The sequence below is a fragment of the Notolabrus celidotus genome, chromosome 14 (genome assembly GCF_009762535.1).
Source record: "Notolabrus celidotus isolate fNotCel1 chromosome 14, fNotCel1.pri, whole genome shotgun sequence".
In the NCBI taxonomy this organism is placed as follows: Eukaryota; Metazoa; Chordata; class Actinopteri; order Labriformes; family Labridae; genus Notolabrus; species Notolabrus celidotus.
Genome location: NC_048285.1, coordinates 14,263,673 through 14,279,942, shown reverse-complemented (window position 1 = coordinate 14,279,942; position 16,270 = coordinate 14,263,673). Strand labels below are relative to the sequence as shown.

Sequence of the window (16,270 nt, the reverse complement as noted above, 5' to 3'; positions counted from 1 at the left end):
GGGCTCAGGGCTCAGGACTTAGGGAGGACATTGAGATTGGGCCAGAGTGTACACTGACATTAGTGTTTGGGTCATAGGTGCTTGAAATTAGCTAAATTATGTGACAGAGGTGACCCTGTCTGCAGCAGGTGATAGCCTAGCTTCAGTTGCCGTTCTCTGCCCAGTTTCTCAACATAGGGGCCGAGCCAACAAGATCCCCTGTGGGTAAAACTCTTACTAATGTACCTCACACAACCCCACCTCAAAGTATAAATTGAAAGAACTTGTTTGTTTCCTGTTTTTGAAGTATCGAGTTTCCTATGAACAGGGAAGCAGTGTGTTTCATTCAGGTTATTTGATCTTGTGTTGATCTGTTGTACCTGTCTGACAGTGAGGTCCCGTCCAGCCCAGTCCACACTTGCAGGACCCGTCCACAGGGCTGCACAGACCTCCGTTCTGACAGCTGCACGTGTGTCTGCAGTGCAGGCCGTAGCGCCCCCTAGGACACACTGGAGACACATTCAGAGCAAATCAGGACAAAAAGCCTCTTCTGTCCCAACAAATGCAAAACACAGACGACACCCAGTGCCAGTGTGTGCTCTGTCTTTTTGATTCTTTCAAGCACAAACACATATACAAGATTACGCCAACCACATTCTTGTTTATTTAAGCAACAGCTCATTACAGAGATGGCAGAGTAGTCTCATTTGGCACCGATATAGAAGGACAATCATGTTTCTCTGGGTAATTTACATTGAGAAAACAATGAGCAAGTTATCTTCGATTTCCTTGTTTGTTTATTTGCTTCCTTGCCAAATCCAGCGACACGGAACACAGAGAACGAGCTACTTATAGGTCTCTGTAAACATTCAACAAGAGGAACTTAAGAGGTACTAAATCCCAAGAACATGCAAAGAGGACAAAGAGGAGAACGTTTAGCACAAGCAGTGGTGGAAATCCCCAATTGCATTGTAGCAGAGCTGCTGATAATGGGTGAGATAAAGAAATCCTGCTCTGCCTCTGTTTTTATGTCCCGGGGAAAATAGCCCTGTGATCATCAGAGGCCTCACACTGAGGAAATGGAGAATTTGTTACAAAAATATACAGAGAAAAATGTTGCAAAATGCGCCCTCATTTTAGTGACTGTTTTTCACTCTGCCCATGTATTTCTGAAGAGTGTCATGAGTTGATCTTTAGTTTTGTTTTTTCCTTGTGTTTCATGTCTTGGTTCCTCCACTTGTGTACTCTGATATAAGTTATCCTGTCCTCCTTGTGTTTAGTGATCCATGTCTTGTGTTAGTCCTTTGTGTTTCTTAGTTTAGTCTTGTTCACCATTTTGTTTTGTAGTTTCTGATCCCTGTGGCTGTTTCCGAAACGGCCTGCTACATACTACTTACTAATGTAGTAGGCAGTAGGTATTGCCTACTACATACTGCGTTTGAATTTAGTATGTAGTATGACTGTTCTGTTCGATCTGTCATGCAGCATGCTGAGCCAGACTTCGCTGGATTTCCGGTTTCGGAAAGCGGAAGTAAACAACGGCGAAGCCGATAAATAAAATGCTTATTTAGCATCAATTTATGATTTAAAAAGTTAGGAAGAGGTTTATATGTAATTTGATAACTTTCACAGCACCCAGAAACGGATTTCCTCCCGTCAAAAAATGAGGAAAAAGAAAAAGCAGAACGAGCGCTGTGCATTTTGGGAAACAGTACGCGAGGCAGACTGGTCTGATGCATACTGAGAAATTTTCCCGAATCAGTAGACATCCAGAGAGTTTTGGCAAACTGCAGATTTTGCTCTTGTTCACATACTACTTACTACACACTGAATTTTGGAGATATCAGTACGTACTGCTAGTATAGTAGGCGATTTCGGAAACAGCCTGTGTTTCCAGTTTAGTTTCACTTCCTGCCCTTGTGTGTTACCTTCCCTTTTTGATGAACCTGATTACTATCACCTGTGTGCTGTGTTCCACACCTGTGTTGATTACTTTGTATTTAGTTGCTCTTTCCCCTGTCCTGTGTTGGCTCTTTGAATGTCTTTCCTGTGTTCTCTGTGTGTCAGTCCTCCTTGTGTTCCCTCTGTTATTTTGGACTTTCTGGGTTTAGTTTTTTTAGACATTTCATAAGTTGTGTTTATTAAAACCTTTTCATTTTAAAATCTGCACTTGGGTCCTCCTTCAGTCTTTCCACCAACGTGACATCGAGCTCATTAGGTACTGTTTTTCAATTTAACAAATCAGATTTAACAGTGACTCTGTAACTCAAAAGAAGGGTAGAAGGTAATAGAGAGAGTAAAAATCCAATTTGTTATGTGTGAAACTATTCTAAGTTGAACAATGAATAGTGTTATTGTGATAGATCTCCTTTTCTTTCTTCCTTGTTGCCTTAAAATATATATCATTTTAAATGTGTCACATGGCAATAACCTTACATTTGATACTTTAAATTTGAATACTTTGAACATAAGTCCTTAATTTTCATATTGGTGTTTTTTGTTTTACTTTTTGCCTTACATCGCATTACTTTACTACTACACGGCTTCATTACTGCCAGTGTATTTTGGCAATATATTAAAAAACAAGTGCAATGTGTTCAATCATTCAGGCATAAAGTGCACCAATTAAGCTATTAAATGTTGCTTGTAATTAATCAGGAATTGGTGAGTAAGGGTTTCTCACGATGAGTTATTAATCAAAACAACCAATCAAACACATCACCTTGTTGGCAGGACTGTCCCGTCCTACCAGGGGTGCAGATACACTTTCCAGTTGCTTTGTGGCATTGCCCTCCTTCACCACAGGAGCACAGCTTAGCACAGTCCTTCCCATAGCACCCACTCGGACAACCTTTATAGATGAAACACATCTTCATTTACACACACTGCACAGATTTTCATGAAGATACAAAAAGGAAAAACTGAGAAAGTGTATTTTGTCTTATTTCTAGTTAAAAAAAAAGTCTTGATATAAGCCATAATCGCCTGACAAGCCAATAATAAGGCTTGAACTGCTTGTAATGAGTAAAAACTACCAATGGAAAAAGAGAACAGTTTCTTGAGATAAGAGGTGTGTTTATTGAAATAAGAATCTTAATTCAATAAATGTATTTTTTTAAATAAATCATTTCATTTAACGCAATTCAGGCCTTGTTTTCCAAGATCTTCAAATTAGACGTTTATCTGAGCTTGTCAGGTAAATCAGTCTTATATCAAGTCTAATAAGACATGTTTTCACTAGATATAAGACAATAACACTTGCTTAGTTTGGAGTAGTATCATCATTTCATAGACCCACAGGTCTGCCTTAGATTGTTCCCTAATGTGGTGAATTATAACTCAGGGATACAGAAAGGTAAATCTCCTTTACAATCTCAGTACAAACAGGTTCTGGTTTCCTAACTAACTTAAGCTGCAGTCAGCTCCAATAAAGCCAGGAGGGCAGTAGCAAGTCCCAGTCCTGAAGTCACAGCGACCACCATTGATGCAGCTGCACCTGGACTTGCAATGCGACCCAAAAGTTCCTGTTCGACATCCTGGCAAGACAAACGAAGGCAGAGACAAAAGACCATTGTTGTTATGCTATTTAAGATTGTCTTTATCATTTTACGTGCAAGAAATAACACAGAGATAATAATGAATGTAAAATATGACCTTTTACAGTCAAGTTTCATTATTAGTGCCAGCAGAATAGCAACATAATACTTACTCAGCTCACAGCGAGCACCGTAGTAACCAGGTAAGCAGCTACATTTCCCAGTGACAGGATGGCACTGCTCTTGTTCTCCTGAACATTGACACGGTTGGCTGCAGTTCAGCCCGAACATGCCAGCAGGACAGGCTAAGATGAAATATAAAGAAATATATCACATACACATAACATATGGTGGATTTGTTTAGATACAGAAAGTATTTTCAGGGGAAATTTCTTGAACGCTTTGATGCATAGATCCTTAAAAAGCACACGAAAAGGACCTCTGGTATGAAGATTGATTTTTTTTACAGCATGTTATTCTTATTCAGTATTTGAAATGCTCAGCTAAATTATTATTTTTGTCATTTTTGATTATTATGTTATCAAATAATTGGACCTGGTGATATAACTCTTTCAGACCTTGCTTAAGCATGAGGTAAACAGACTTCCCACATCTGCAGCAATCATTTATCAAACTATGAGACATTTTAGTGAAATACTTCATATGTGAAATGTAGAAATACAAATTTTTTTCACAGAGATACAAAAAACCCCCCAGCAGAGTATTTTTTTTTCATCCACACAGGGTTTGTAGTTTAACTTGTTAAGCATTCTGTGAAGTAGCTTACACGGTTGTTTTTAGCCTAGCAATAAACACAAAAGCATTTTATTGTTCAGCTATAAGACATTTTTTTTAAATTAAGACAACCGATAGATGCAAGCATTCAGATACTTGAGGGACATTTTTCCTTTCATCCCTTCAGATTTCTCTGTAGACATACCGAGACATTCAGCGCTGACCAACAAAACCAAAACTCCCAACAACTTTCCCTGGTGCCCAAACCCAGATGGACCCAGAAGGACATTCTTTCACACACCCTCTCTGCATACATTCACATATGCTCATCAAAATAATGAATGGAGTCCTCGGAAAATCAGTCATAGCGAACAAGATGAATCTGTGAACCGAACATGTTTTGGGGTGAGACCGCAGCCCTTGGATACTTAGTCAGGCAGCAGCAGGCGGTGTGGGGGGACAGATAAGAAAGAACTCCAGACTAAAGAGGCAATTACGCTGCTGTCATTATGCATGTCTGCTTTCCAAAAGCCCTTATCCGCCGCCGAGGAGACAAAAACAATGCCTTCTGTTTTACTTGGCAACTGGTGTGTAACGTTTATCAGATGTCTGGGGAGTGTATGAGGAGAGGTAAGGAGCTGAGGGTATAGAAGGAGTGATGAAGGGCTGAGTAGTGAAGCTGCTTGTACAGTCCTAAACGGTACAGTCTACATAATGAAACATTAGCATAAAGTCCAGTGACAGTGAGGGTTTAGTGCCGCTGTAGAGTGCATTTCCTGGAATGGAATATATGCTAATCTTTCCCATGAGAATGAGAGGGAAGAAAATTTAATCAGAGCTAAGAGAATGATTCTTGGTGATCACTTTACTCCCATGATGCCTTGCCTGACATTGTGTCTATCTTCTACGCACACACAGCATGTCACTAAAATAGTTTTAGATACATGACAGTGAAATTAACTAAGTGTCAAGACTCTCAAAGTAAAGAATTATTCCCTAGAAACATTAGCGAGACACTACATTTCTGAACATGTGAAGTATTTAGTTTGACTTGTTCAAATGAGATAAATAGAACACAACCAATCACTCACTTTGATAATTAAAAACCTCACAAGATGCTTCATATTTGCGGCTTCGTTTTCATTTCTGTTTCATTCTTACCTGTTTCGCAACCAGCCCCTGTGAGCCCAGCTGGGCATCCGCAACTCCCTGTCTCATGGTGACAGGACACCCCAGCCTGGCAGTCACACCGTTGGGCACAGGAAGCTCCGTAGGACCCCGGAGAGCAGGCTGAGGGTTCGACATACGCACACAAGAACAAAAACATCAGTTAATCCAAAAGCTCAAAGCTTCTCTATTTCCAGTGTTATTCCGTTTGCAATTTCCTTGCTACTATACACACTTACGTTTGTCACAGCCGGCTCCTCTCCAGCCTGGCTCGCACTCACAGCGGCCCGTCACAGGGTGGCAACTCAAACTATGGACACAGTCACACCGCTGCTCACAGCCCTCGCCAAAGAATCCCTCAGAACAGGCTTCAGACGAAACACACAATAGTTTGTGTTCAGTCTAAAAAGGAAACTTTTTAAAGGTTTTGTGCCTATGTAGCTGAGGCTAACTGAACAAATTGTTCTGCAACAGCAAGTTTTTTAAGTTAGCAGCAATAAGAAATATATAGATAACTGAGATAAAGGGAAAATGCTTTATGGAAAGTTGGATGTTAATCAATACATGGCAATGGGACTTGTAAAGATAGATAACAGATGACACTCTATGGGATTCAGCTAGCAGAAGCAAAAATGTTAAATGAGTAATCATTTTCTGTCATGCAACACGCCAATGTGAAGTTAAGGACATCACCTGTCTCACAGAGCTCTCCATTCCAACCAGGCAGACACACGCATTTTCCTGTCACTGTGTCACACCGTCCTCCGTTCACACAGCTGCAGGCCTGCGTGCAGTTCTCCCCATCCCCACACTCTAGGAGAGAAAAAACAAAAGCCTAAGATGGATAATAGTTCCCACTATTAAATATCTTTGATGTTTTAGGAAAATAACAACAAATAACCTGTAACCTAATGACGTTTTCTCACCTGACTCGCAGGCTGCCCCTGTCCAGCCGGACGGGCAGGAGCACTGGCCTGTCACGCTGTCACAAGAGCCCCCGTTTTGGCACACACATTGTCCAGAACAATTTTCCCCATATTGTTCTGAAGGACAGGCTGCATTCACACATAATAACACATTAAAAGTCAATGACATGAGTGGGTTTAGAGGTTAGATCAAATAAGGACAATTAATCAAAAGGTAAATACACTAAGACTACATGTATCAGTGTGACATAGATTATAAATTGAAGTAAAATGTTGATCTCAGTACCCTCTATTTATCACTCATTATTAATCTAGAGGATTAGGGCACAGTTTTGTTCACATGAATCCTCTAAGAACAGATGCATACAAGACAACTAAAAGTCAACTATAGTGGAACTTTAAAAGAACAAAGGTTTATATTTGAGATTTTCATTATGACAAAAATGAAAATAATCCTACATCTCGGATTAACACTATTTTTCTTTTTTTACCCTGTGAATGTGCATTGTTGCAAGTTTTGTGCATGTTTATACCCGTGCAAGAAGCCAGGAGGGCACATCTACCAATTTCAAACATCTGACATTTTTAATGGTGCTTTTAAAGGACAAGTGCCTTCAAAATGAACCTTTAGTTGTGAACCTTCAAAATATCACTTCAAAGTTTGTGTTCATTGTCCTATAATACAGGCTTAAACAAGAAGTTATTATACGCAATTTATCTCTATTCCATGCTGATGAGACTCCTTGAACGTGCTCAAGCAAACTACAAAAGCAAGTCTGCAAGTCTGTGATGGCTAACTTCATGTTTCAATACCTGCTATTTTCAAATCATAATGCTTAATGATGAATGAAAACTGCTGGATGTGTTAAACAGCAGGCATTCCAAAACAAGACACTAGAATATATAGATGAATGTGATGTCTGTTTAAAACTGATAGTTGTGAAGTCAGGTTAAATCACTGTAATTTGCAGTGTATGAGTCGAAGTATGCTAACTCACTGGTGCTTTCTTTGAATCTGAAGTAAAGAAACATAACAGGAAACGTTTGATGGAACTTGTCATGCTGAGTGATGAGATACTCACGCAGTTGGCAGCTGACCCCTGTCCAGCCCTCCGTGCAGCTGCATCGCCCGCTGATGTGGTCACACCTGGCTCCATTCTGACACCCACAGGTCTGCCTGCACTGCTCCCCAAAGTGACCCTGTGGACACTCTACACAACGCAAACCACACAAACACATCACAACACATTACATTCACACATCTAACACACCTTCAGTATAAATGTATAATTCAACTGCAGCCACAATTGCTGCACTTGATCCTGAACTTCTTCTACATGATCAAAGTCCAGGATGACATTTAGGGTCTAAGTAAGAGGAAAATGCACTAATGATAGAGACGCATCATTAAGCCATGCAAGTGGCTTTCTGCTGACTCTGGTTCGGGTAGTTAGGACCACAAAATGGTTGTGGCAAGAGGAAAGTCTTGAATAAGACTGCAGAATGACAGAGTAAGAGTTTTAGTGGGCATTTCACTGGATTCATTAAAACAACTGCATGAAGAAAGTTTAGCATGAGAACACTCATCGGTTCACAACTAAAGAGTCTTTGAGTTACTTTCTCCCTCTCCTAATGTTGATCACCATAAACACGTGGGTGCATTTATCCAGAATAGACCTCAATTAAACCGTGTATGCCTGAAGGCGCTCTTATCCTCCCTCCTCTCTCCACCCGTACCATCCCTAAAAAAGGCAGAGTCTCGTTATAGAGATAATTGTTAACAAACACATCGTAGTTGTGTTTGAGGAGAGGATGTCGTGATGGGCTGCAAGCGAGGGCCTCCCTCACACCCCGTTTTAATGATGTGGCTTCCATTACCCAGAATGCAGTGTGGTCCTGCCCAGCCGGCGGTGCATAGGCAGGCTCCTGTGATGTGGTGGCAGCGGGCACCGTTCCTGCACTCGCACATCTGGCCACAGTCAAGACCGTAAAAGCCGTCCGGGCACACTGTGGGCCGAGATAAAACATCCGACTGGTTAGAACTGGCAGCTTCATAAAAAAGGAGAGGAAAAGGCTTAGATGCCAGCTACTTTCTTTTTTTTATTCTTTCTCTTCACCATCTTTTCTCTCCTACTCTCCCTCTCTGTCCTACCACCTACTGAAAATACCAATATCAAATTGCGGCACCACGCTGCGGCTGTTCATTTGCAGAGGGTCTGCGTCCGTTAAGTGAGCTCATGTCCCACATGTGTGGTGGATCTGGGCCACATCAAAGTCCACGGCAGCTCTGAGCCTGGTCTCTTTTTCTGGGTGTTGAGGGGGCACGGAGAGCTGGTAATTAGAGCACCTGCTGTGTCCACAGGCCTCACCAATACACTGCAAAACAAAGCCAGGTTACTCTGCCACCCTAAAACACTCGTGCACTCATACCTACAGTTAGGCTGTTTATGCATGGGGACGCAAGTGCAGTGGCCTGTTTCTCATTCCTAAAGACAGCGTGAGAGGTTGTTTAAGTGTGTTTGGAAACAAATTACACTTGGAGAAATTGGTAAATATGTGCCTTCAATAAGCAAGAACCAAGCTCAAATTTGATGATTGATTCCCACCACTGGGATATAAATACGTCTCTAGGCACAACTTCTCCAGAGAAGGAAACCGTTCTCTCTCTGTTAGGTTCACTCAATCTGTCACAGAAACACATCCAAACTAAAGCTTTACATTTTTTATGTGTGTGTCTTTATTTACAAGAATATTGTTGAAGTTTGAGAGTGATTTATTAACTTTGCACAAGCATTCATTTCTCTCTCCTGTTTCCTTTTGCAGTAAAAATGAGAGAATCTGAGACTGATAAGGCTTTGAATCCCAATTACTGCAGCAGCTTGCATTTCATTTACTCACCACATCTTCTATCTTTAGGGACAGCAGTGGAGCATGTTACCATAGGAAGCCACAAATTGGGACGGCAGCAGAAATGTGTAACTTGGTGGTTTTGTGTTTTCTAAATGCTGCGGTACTCCGGGTGTTCCGCCAAGGTTTATGCATCATCCCTGACTTCTCCTGCTCAAATTGATGATGCTGTCCACTCCTCCTGTTATTTTTTGCCTCAAGGCCTCAAATTGGGAAAGTATCCTTCCTGCTCAGCAGTTTCTGGCATGGCTGTCTCTGTGTTCCCACGCTGACAGCATGACGTCTTCGCCTGCCTCTGTAGTGGTTAAGGCTGCGATGTTATTAAAGCCAACCCACTGAGGATGCTGTCATTTTAATCCAGCTGTACATTAGGCCTGTGGTAGCGCTGTGGCTAAATTGCTGCTTAATTATTTGTTGTTTGTTATTAGGATAGGAATCATGACACCATGGCAACATCTTTCAGTCCTGCTGGAATAATGTTTCAAGAATCGTATACATTATGTCGAATGGTAAAAAGATGTTCAGGCAGTATTCACAGTTGGACACCTTTACTGCGACACACACTCTCTAAGTCTTCAGGTGTTATCATTACACACGTTTGTAAAGTTTATGATTTATTTATGCCAGCAGGGGGTGACTCGTTTCTATTTTAACAATAGGGCAGCAATCTGTCATCTGTTATTAGCACAGAGTCTTCAAGTGTTTGTGAGTGAAGACTCTTTTCTCTCTTTGTTTATAGGTAGGCACAGAGTGATTCAGTCCACCTCACACGCACACACACACACTCACTCACTGTGCCATCATTGAAAGACTCCATCTCTACACTAAATGAGCTCTTTAAGACAGGAGGATTATTTCCAGATCCCTGGTTGTGTAAGAGCCGCTGCTGTCAGCCCATAAAGCAGGTCCAGAGACCACACAGCTGGGGAGGGCAGGCCACAGAAATAGAGCGGATAGAGAGAACACAGAATAGAACTTCCTGGTGCTATTCAGGGTCTATACACTGAAAGAGGTCAACACAACAACAACAAAACAACTCTGTTCCTTCGACAATAACGCGGATGTTCAATGCCAGCTGAACCAGAGTTCTTTTTCACTGCAACCGAATGAGCTATTTTGATGCAAACATCAAAGCTGCAGACTAGATGCAGCACAATCCACGTTAATTGAAGAAGTGGTCCAATGTGCAGGACCCATGTCCGCCCAATGGCTCGTTTCCTCTGACAAAGCTTGACAGAAATGTTTAGCATCAACCTCAATGCCACAAGAATGCTCCATGAAACTATGCATTCTGCCATAGTAACAACCTTCCTGCGTCTTGCAGATCCAGTCATTTCCACGAATAACGTTACAAAAAACGGCCAGTGTAAGAATATCGCCCACGTAGAATCTCACACGCTAAAGTGGAAAGTCATCTCTTTCCATTTTAATTCTGTGAAACAGATGCACCGGAGAGAGATCTGGTCCTTCTCACAGCACAGGCCTCTTCCTGACGTCTCCTGAAGGAAGAGGCCCAGCACAAGACGGAGAAACTGGACACCTCTGTTTGAGGAGAACTGGCCCTCAGAAAACAGAATCTGGTCAGAACGATAGCCTTCTTTCCACAGTGACATCCAATCAGAGCGACGTCTGTGTCTGAGGCCATTAGACTGTTATGACTGGGGATGTGAAGCTCCGTTGTAGTGTGACATGGCTGTGATTTACGATGCCCCGCATGCTACGGAGGTGGTATGAATTTCTGGCCCTGGTAGTACTCCCACACTAAATCTTATGCTTTGCAATAACATGAGGCCATTTCAAGTCAAAAGACTATAATCAAGAACAAATCTATTACATTGTTAAGACTCTTGGACTGCTTGTACATCTTGCAGTTCTGTAAAAATATCCCAGTGATGTGAAAAATATTAGTTACATGAAGGGTTTGCTATGGCAAGATGCATAAAAAGACTGTGCAGCATATGAAATACAGTCAATGTGCCCCAGAATGACTCATACAAATTATATCCTGGGATTTGTGTGGTTTCAAAATGGTTTTGCTTATGACATTACACGGACAATCTGATGATTCATTGAATCTGTGCGGTGGTTCACTGAGACTGAGGAACAGATGAGAAAATCAGAAAAGTGTCCTGCAGTGCCCTCTGGTGTATCAAGAATTAAAGACTGCTGTTTTAATGTCACTCTTGCCAGCAAGAAGCTGCCTCCTGTAGAGATTAAATAATATCCAACATCACATCAAATTACTTCCCATGTCTGACCAACAGCCACATATTTTTGTTAGTGTACCTTAAGACAAAGAGAAGTAAATCCTTACAATTAAGAGGCTTGAATATGTCTTTGTGCGTAAAGAGCAGACCATGTGTTGGAAGTAGAATATAGATGGGGCTCCATGCTGGAGAGAGATCACTTTTATCCTGAGCTTTCAAAAAGAGTCAATTATTCCTAAATCATTATTTTTGTAGAAGTAAATCAAGACTAGATATTTTTTAGTAAAAGATGAGTAGAATTTACAAAGTTATTTACACTCAAAGTAACTTTTTTTGTCATGAATTCAGTAAATAGTACCAAGCATGTCATGAGTTGATCTATAGTTTTGTTCTTTCCTTGTATTTCATGCCTTATTTCCTCCCTGTGTGTTTTCTGTTAAGTTATCCTTTGTGTCCCTGGAATTTAGTGATCCATGTCTTGTGTTGTGGTCCATTGTGTTTTCTTCTGTTTCTTAGTTTAGTCTTGTTTCCTGTTTTATTTTGTAGTTAATTTCCCCTGTGAGTCCAGTTTAGTTTTACTTCCTGCCCTTGTGTGTTTACCTCCCTTTTTGATTAACCTGATTAGTTTGACCTGTGTCCTGTGTTCCACACGTGGGTAATTACTCTTTGTGTTTAGTTGCACTGGCGGTATTCAAAACCACCTACTATACTGGCAATATGTACTGATATGGCCAAAATTCAGTATGTAGTAGTGGACAAGAGAAAAATCTGCAGTATGCCAAAACTACCCAGATGTCGTACTGATTCGGGAAAGTTTTACAGTATGCATCGGATCAGTCTCCCTCGCAGTTTCCCAAAATGCAAAGCGCTCGTTCCGCTTTTTCTTTTCCTTTTCTTTCTTTTTTGACGGGGGCCACTCAGTGTTCAGGTGATGTGAAAATTATTAAATTACATATAAACCACTTCTTAACTTTTAAAAGCATGAGTGATGCTAAAGAAGCAGTTTCTCTATGAGCTTGGCCGTTGTTTACTTCTGCTTCCTGAAACCGGAAATCCAGTGACGTCTGGCTCAGCATACTGCATGACAGATCGAACAGAACAGTCATACTACATACTAAATTCAAACGCAGCATGTAGTTGGCAGTTTCATACTGCCTACTACATTTGTAGGTAGTATGTAGCAGGCCATTTCGAAAACAGCCTCCGTTTCCCCTGTCCTGGGTTGGATCTTTGGCTGTTTTCAAAACGGCCTGCTACATACTACCTATGAATGTAGTTTGCAGTGCGTACTGCATGCTGCGTTTGAATTTAGTATGTAGTATGACTGTTCTGTTGGATCTCTTATGTCGTATGCTGAGCCAGACGTCACTGAATTTCTAGTTTCAGAAAGCGGAAGTGAACAACAGCCAAGCTGGTAGCGAAACTGCTTCTTTAGCATCACTTATGATTTAAAAAGTTAAAATTGTTTTATATGGAATTTAGTAATTTTCAAAGCACCTAAAAACTGAGTTCCCCCTGTCAAAAAAGAAGAGAAAAGAGACAGAGGAATGAGCCCTGTGCATTATGGAAAACAGTACGCGAGGGAGACTGGTCCGATGCATACTGAGAAATATTCAAGAATCAGTACAACATCTGGGTAGTTTTGGCGTACTGCAGATTTTGCGCTTCTTCACTTACTACATCCTGAATTTTGGCCAAATCAGTACATACTGCTAGTATAGTAGGAGGTTCCAAAACAGCCTTTGTATTTCATCCCTGTGTTCTCTGTGGCTGTTTTCAAAACCACCTGCTACATACTACCTATGAATGAAGTTTGCAGTGTGTACTGCGTTTCAATTTAGTATGTAGTATGGCTGTTCAGTTGGATCTGTTTTGTTGTATGCTGGGCCAGTCGTCGCCGGATTTCCGGTTTTGGAAAAGCGGAAGTAAACAGTTGCCAACATGATAGCGAAGCTGCTTCTTTGGCATCTACGTATGATTTAAAAAGTTAAAATTGGTTTACATGGAATGTCATATCTTCACATCCCCTAAAAAAAACGAGTGCACCCCATCATAAACGTAAAACAGAAGAAGCGTAACGTTAGCATTGTGCATTGTCAGAAACAATATGCAAGGGAGACTGATCCGCTGCATACTGAGAAATTTTCCCGAATCAGACATCTGGGTTTTGACATACTGCAGATTTTGCTCTTGTTCACATACTACATACTGAATTTTGGCCAAATCAGTACGTACTGCTAGTATAGTAGGCAGTTTCGAAATAAGCCTGTGTGTCAGTCTTCCTTGTGTTCCCTGTGTTATTTTGGACTTTTTGGATTTAGTTTTTTTTAGACATTTAACAACATTTTGACAAAAGTGTAAATTAATCCAGTCAACAAGTGGAACACCTCTTTTGTCACAGAGGTACAAGTATCAGAAATAAAACAGAAGCATGTCATAAGAACAAATTTCATTCTTACTTTTTTCACAGGAAGTGCCCGCATATCCTGGTGAACATGTGCAGGCTCCGCTCATATGGTCACAGACAGCTCTGTTCTGACACTGGCACTGCTGGGTGCATCCCTGTCCATAGCTTCCGTTCACACACTCTAAGGGTGAAGACATGAAGGAGCCAGGTCGAGAGTTATTAAGTTAAACTATATCCTAAGTTTGGACTTCTATCTGAGATTACAAAAAACTGAAAAAGTTAGTCTCATATGCAGGAATACTGTTTTATGTCATGATTATGCCATGTTTGGTCCAAAATATAGTTCCCAGAGCTGCATCTCTTTAGTGAAGAAGCCCAGTGTAGAATATTTGAACTAAGTAATAACTCATTAAGTCTCAGGAGAAAAAAAAAAGTAATTAACATGTTATAACAAAATTAAAAAAGTATCCATAAATAAAACTTTATAAATGAGCTCAAAAGATGTTATGAGTTATGACCTCCACTAGATGGCAGTGTTATTTAAGAAGTTCACTCACTCTTCTCACACTGATCTCCAGTGAATCCAGCTTCACACACACACTGACCGCTGACTGGATGACATCCCAGAGATGTCTCTTTGCACTGGCATGGACTTAGACAGCCTGTTCCCCAGTAACCTGATTCACATGCTGTGAGGGTCAATAAATGAGTTAAACAGAGTTTCCCTTTTTTTGTTGTTGTAAATATGTCACGTAGCTCTGCCACAACATTTCCTAAAACCTAATAAAAAGTTGAAAACAAGTGTTATATCAGCAATTGTGCACGTCTCTTACATGTTGCACAGTCATAGCCTGTTTTGCCAGGAGGGCAGACGCAGTGTCCGGTCTGTGGGTCACAGGTGGCATCAGAGTGGCATGAACATCTCACTGAACAGCCTGGTCCATGGAAACCTGCAGGACACTCTGCATATGCATACAGCAAGAACATGCTTAAAAAAAAACATTCCCAAATAGATTGTGTATAATGCAAATTATAGCAACTGTAAAAGCTGCATTTCAATACTACTGAACTGTCCTTGAATGTATATATTTATCTGAGACACAGATATCTACAGACATGGTCACAATAGTCCTTAAAAGGCAAAAAAGTGTTCTCTATGAAGTTAAAACTCACCATTCTGGCAGAGTTTCCCTGTGAAGCCTGGTTTGCATCCACACACACCAGTCTGCTTATTGCAGGAGCTTCCCTTCTCACAGCTAGGACAAGATGACTGACACCTCAACCCCCAGAATCCATCAGGGCAGTCTGGGAAGCATCAAGTGTATTTCAGATTAAGTGAGCAGTAAGCCTCTTATGTTAGTTATTTCTCTGTAAAGCTCTAAAGCCACTTTATTTGAATCATTTGGAGGAGAGATGTATTAAATAGTCAGTAAGCTGCACAGCAGAGGACAAGTTTTAAACTGCTCTAAGTCTAAGGAGGCACTAAAAAACACAAACACATCCTGGGGGTTCAGTGGAATAAGGATAAAACTGCAGGCTCATAGTGTCATGGAGTTCATTCAGGTCCTCAGTCTTAGCCATGTTTCCTAAAGCCTACCAGAACACAATCACAGTAGTGTGTGCTAAAACTACTACATAATGATTTGCAACGGCAGAGGAGAAACACAGAAAAAAGGTACCTTCCTGACAGGACTGTCCGGTCTTCCCAGCAGGACAGATGCACCATCCAGTTACATGATCACATGGAGCTCCTCCACAGTCACAGGTTAGATGACAGTTCTCACCATATCTCAGTGATGGGCAAGCTAGTAACACAAACAAACACACACGCACACACAAACAAAGGGAGAGATATTACGCAACACTAACAGTTTAATATATACGCCCCTAACAAAACACAAGAAATGAATGTGCTACATTGCGTAAAATGGTTTGAAAAAGAGAACTGCAGAAGTGAAATTGTAGAATTACTCAATCATTTTCGTTTATTTATGCAGCTTGTGCCAATAACCTCCACAGTAGTAACAGAAGTATATCAGCCCTGTCTTGAGCCGCCCTGCAACCGACTGTAACAAACCCAGCCAGCCAAGGCCTGGACTGTTTTGTAGTGCTGACATACTGTAACTCTGCTCCATTATCTGACTCCACTCCACAGAGACACACCGTCATGTTTTTACTAGAGGCTCCTGAGTGATACTCAGTATCATTTCAGATCACAACACAGAGGGCTGACCTCTCCATCAACCTGCAGAGTAAACACCCCGCTATGGAAAAACACTCTTATTTTAAGTTGCACAGCTTTGCAATAAAAAGCACACCTGCACTGACCAGGTGAATTCAAGACACAGACCCACTAAATCCACTCAATCCATCAAAAGTGGCAGACAATACAAAGTGAAAGAACAG

At 41.1% G+C, this 16,270-nt stretch overlaps 1 protein-coding gene across 1 annotated transcript in view; it reads right to left on the bottom strand.

The window, feature by feature from the left end:
* Positions 1-16,270, bottom strand: part of zgc:158328 (uncharacterized protein LOC567225 homolog) — a 61,295-nt gene that overhangs the window by 6,206 nt on the left and 38,819 nt on the right. The window contains exons 19-33 of the mRNA XM_034700351.1: positions 15,544-15,669; positions 15,038-15,169; positions 14,698-14,826; positions 14,422-14,553; positions 13,917-14,045; positions 8,222-8,350; positions 7,426-7,554; positions 6,344-6,472; positions 6,111-6,230; positions 5,657-5,785; positions 5,412-5,540; positions 3,689-3,820; positions 3,387-3,515; positions 2,702-2,830; positions 360-488 (exon numbers count right to left, since the gene is read on the bottom strand). Coding sequence (XP_034556242.1) covers positions 360-488; positions 2,702-2,830; positions 3,387-3,515; positions 3,689-3,820; positions 5,412-5,540; positions 5,657-5,785; positions 6,111-6,230; positions 6,344-6,472; positions 7,426-7,554; positions 8,222-8,350; positions 13,917-14,045; positions 14,422-14,553; positions 14,698-14,826; positions 15,038-15,169; positions 15,544-15,669 — 1,932 coding nt within the window. The remainder of the gene's footprint in view (positions 1-359; positions 489-2,701; positions 2,831-3,386; positions 3,516-3,688; positions 3,821-5,411; positions 5,541-5,656; positions 5,786-6,110; positions 6,231-6,343; positions 6,473-7,425; positions 7,555-8,221; positions 8,351-13,916; positions 14,046-14,421; positions 14,554-14,697; positions 14,827-15,037; positions 15,170-15,543; positions 15,670-16,270) is intronic.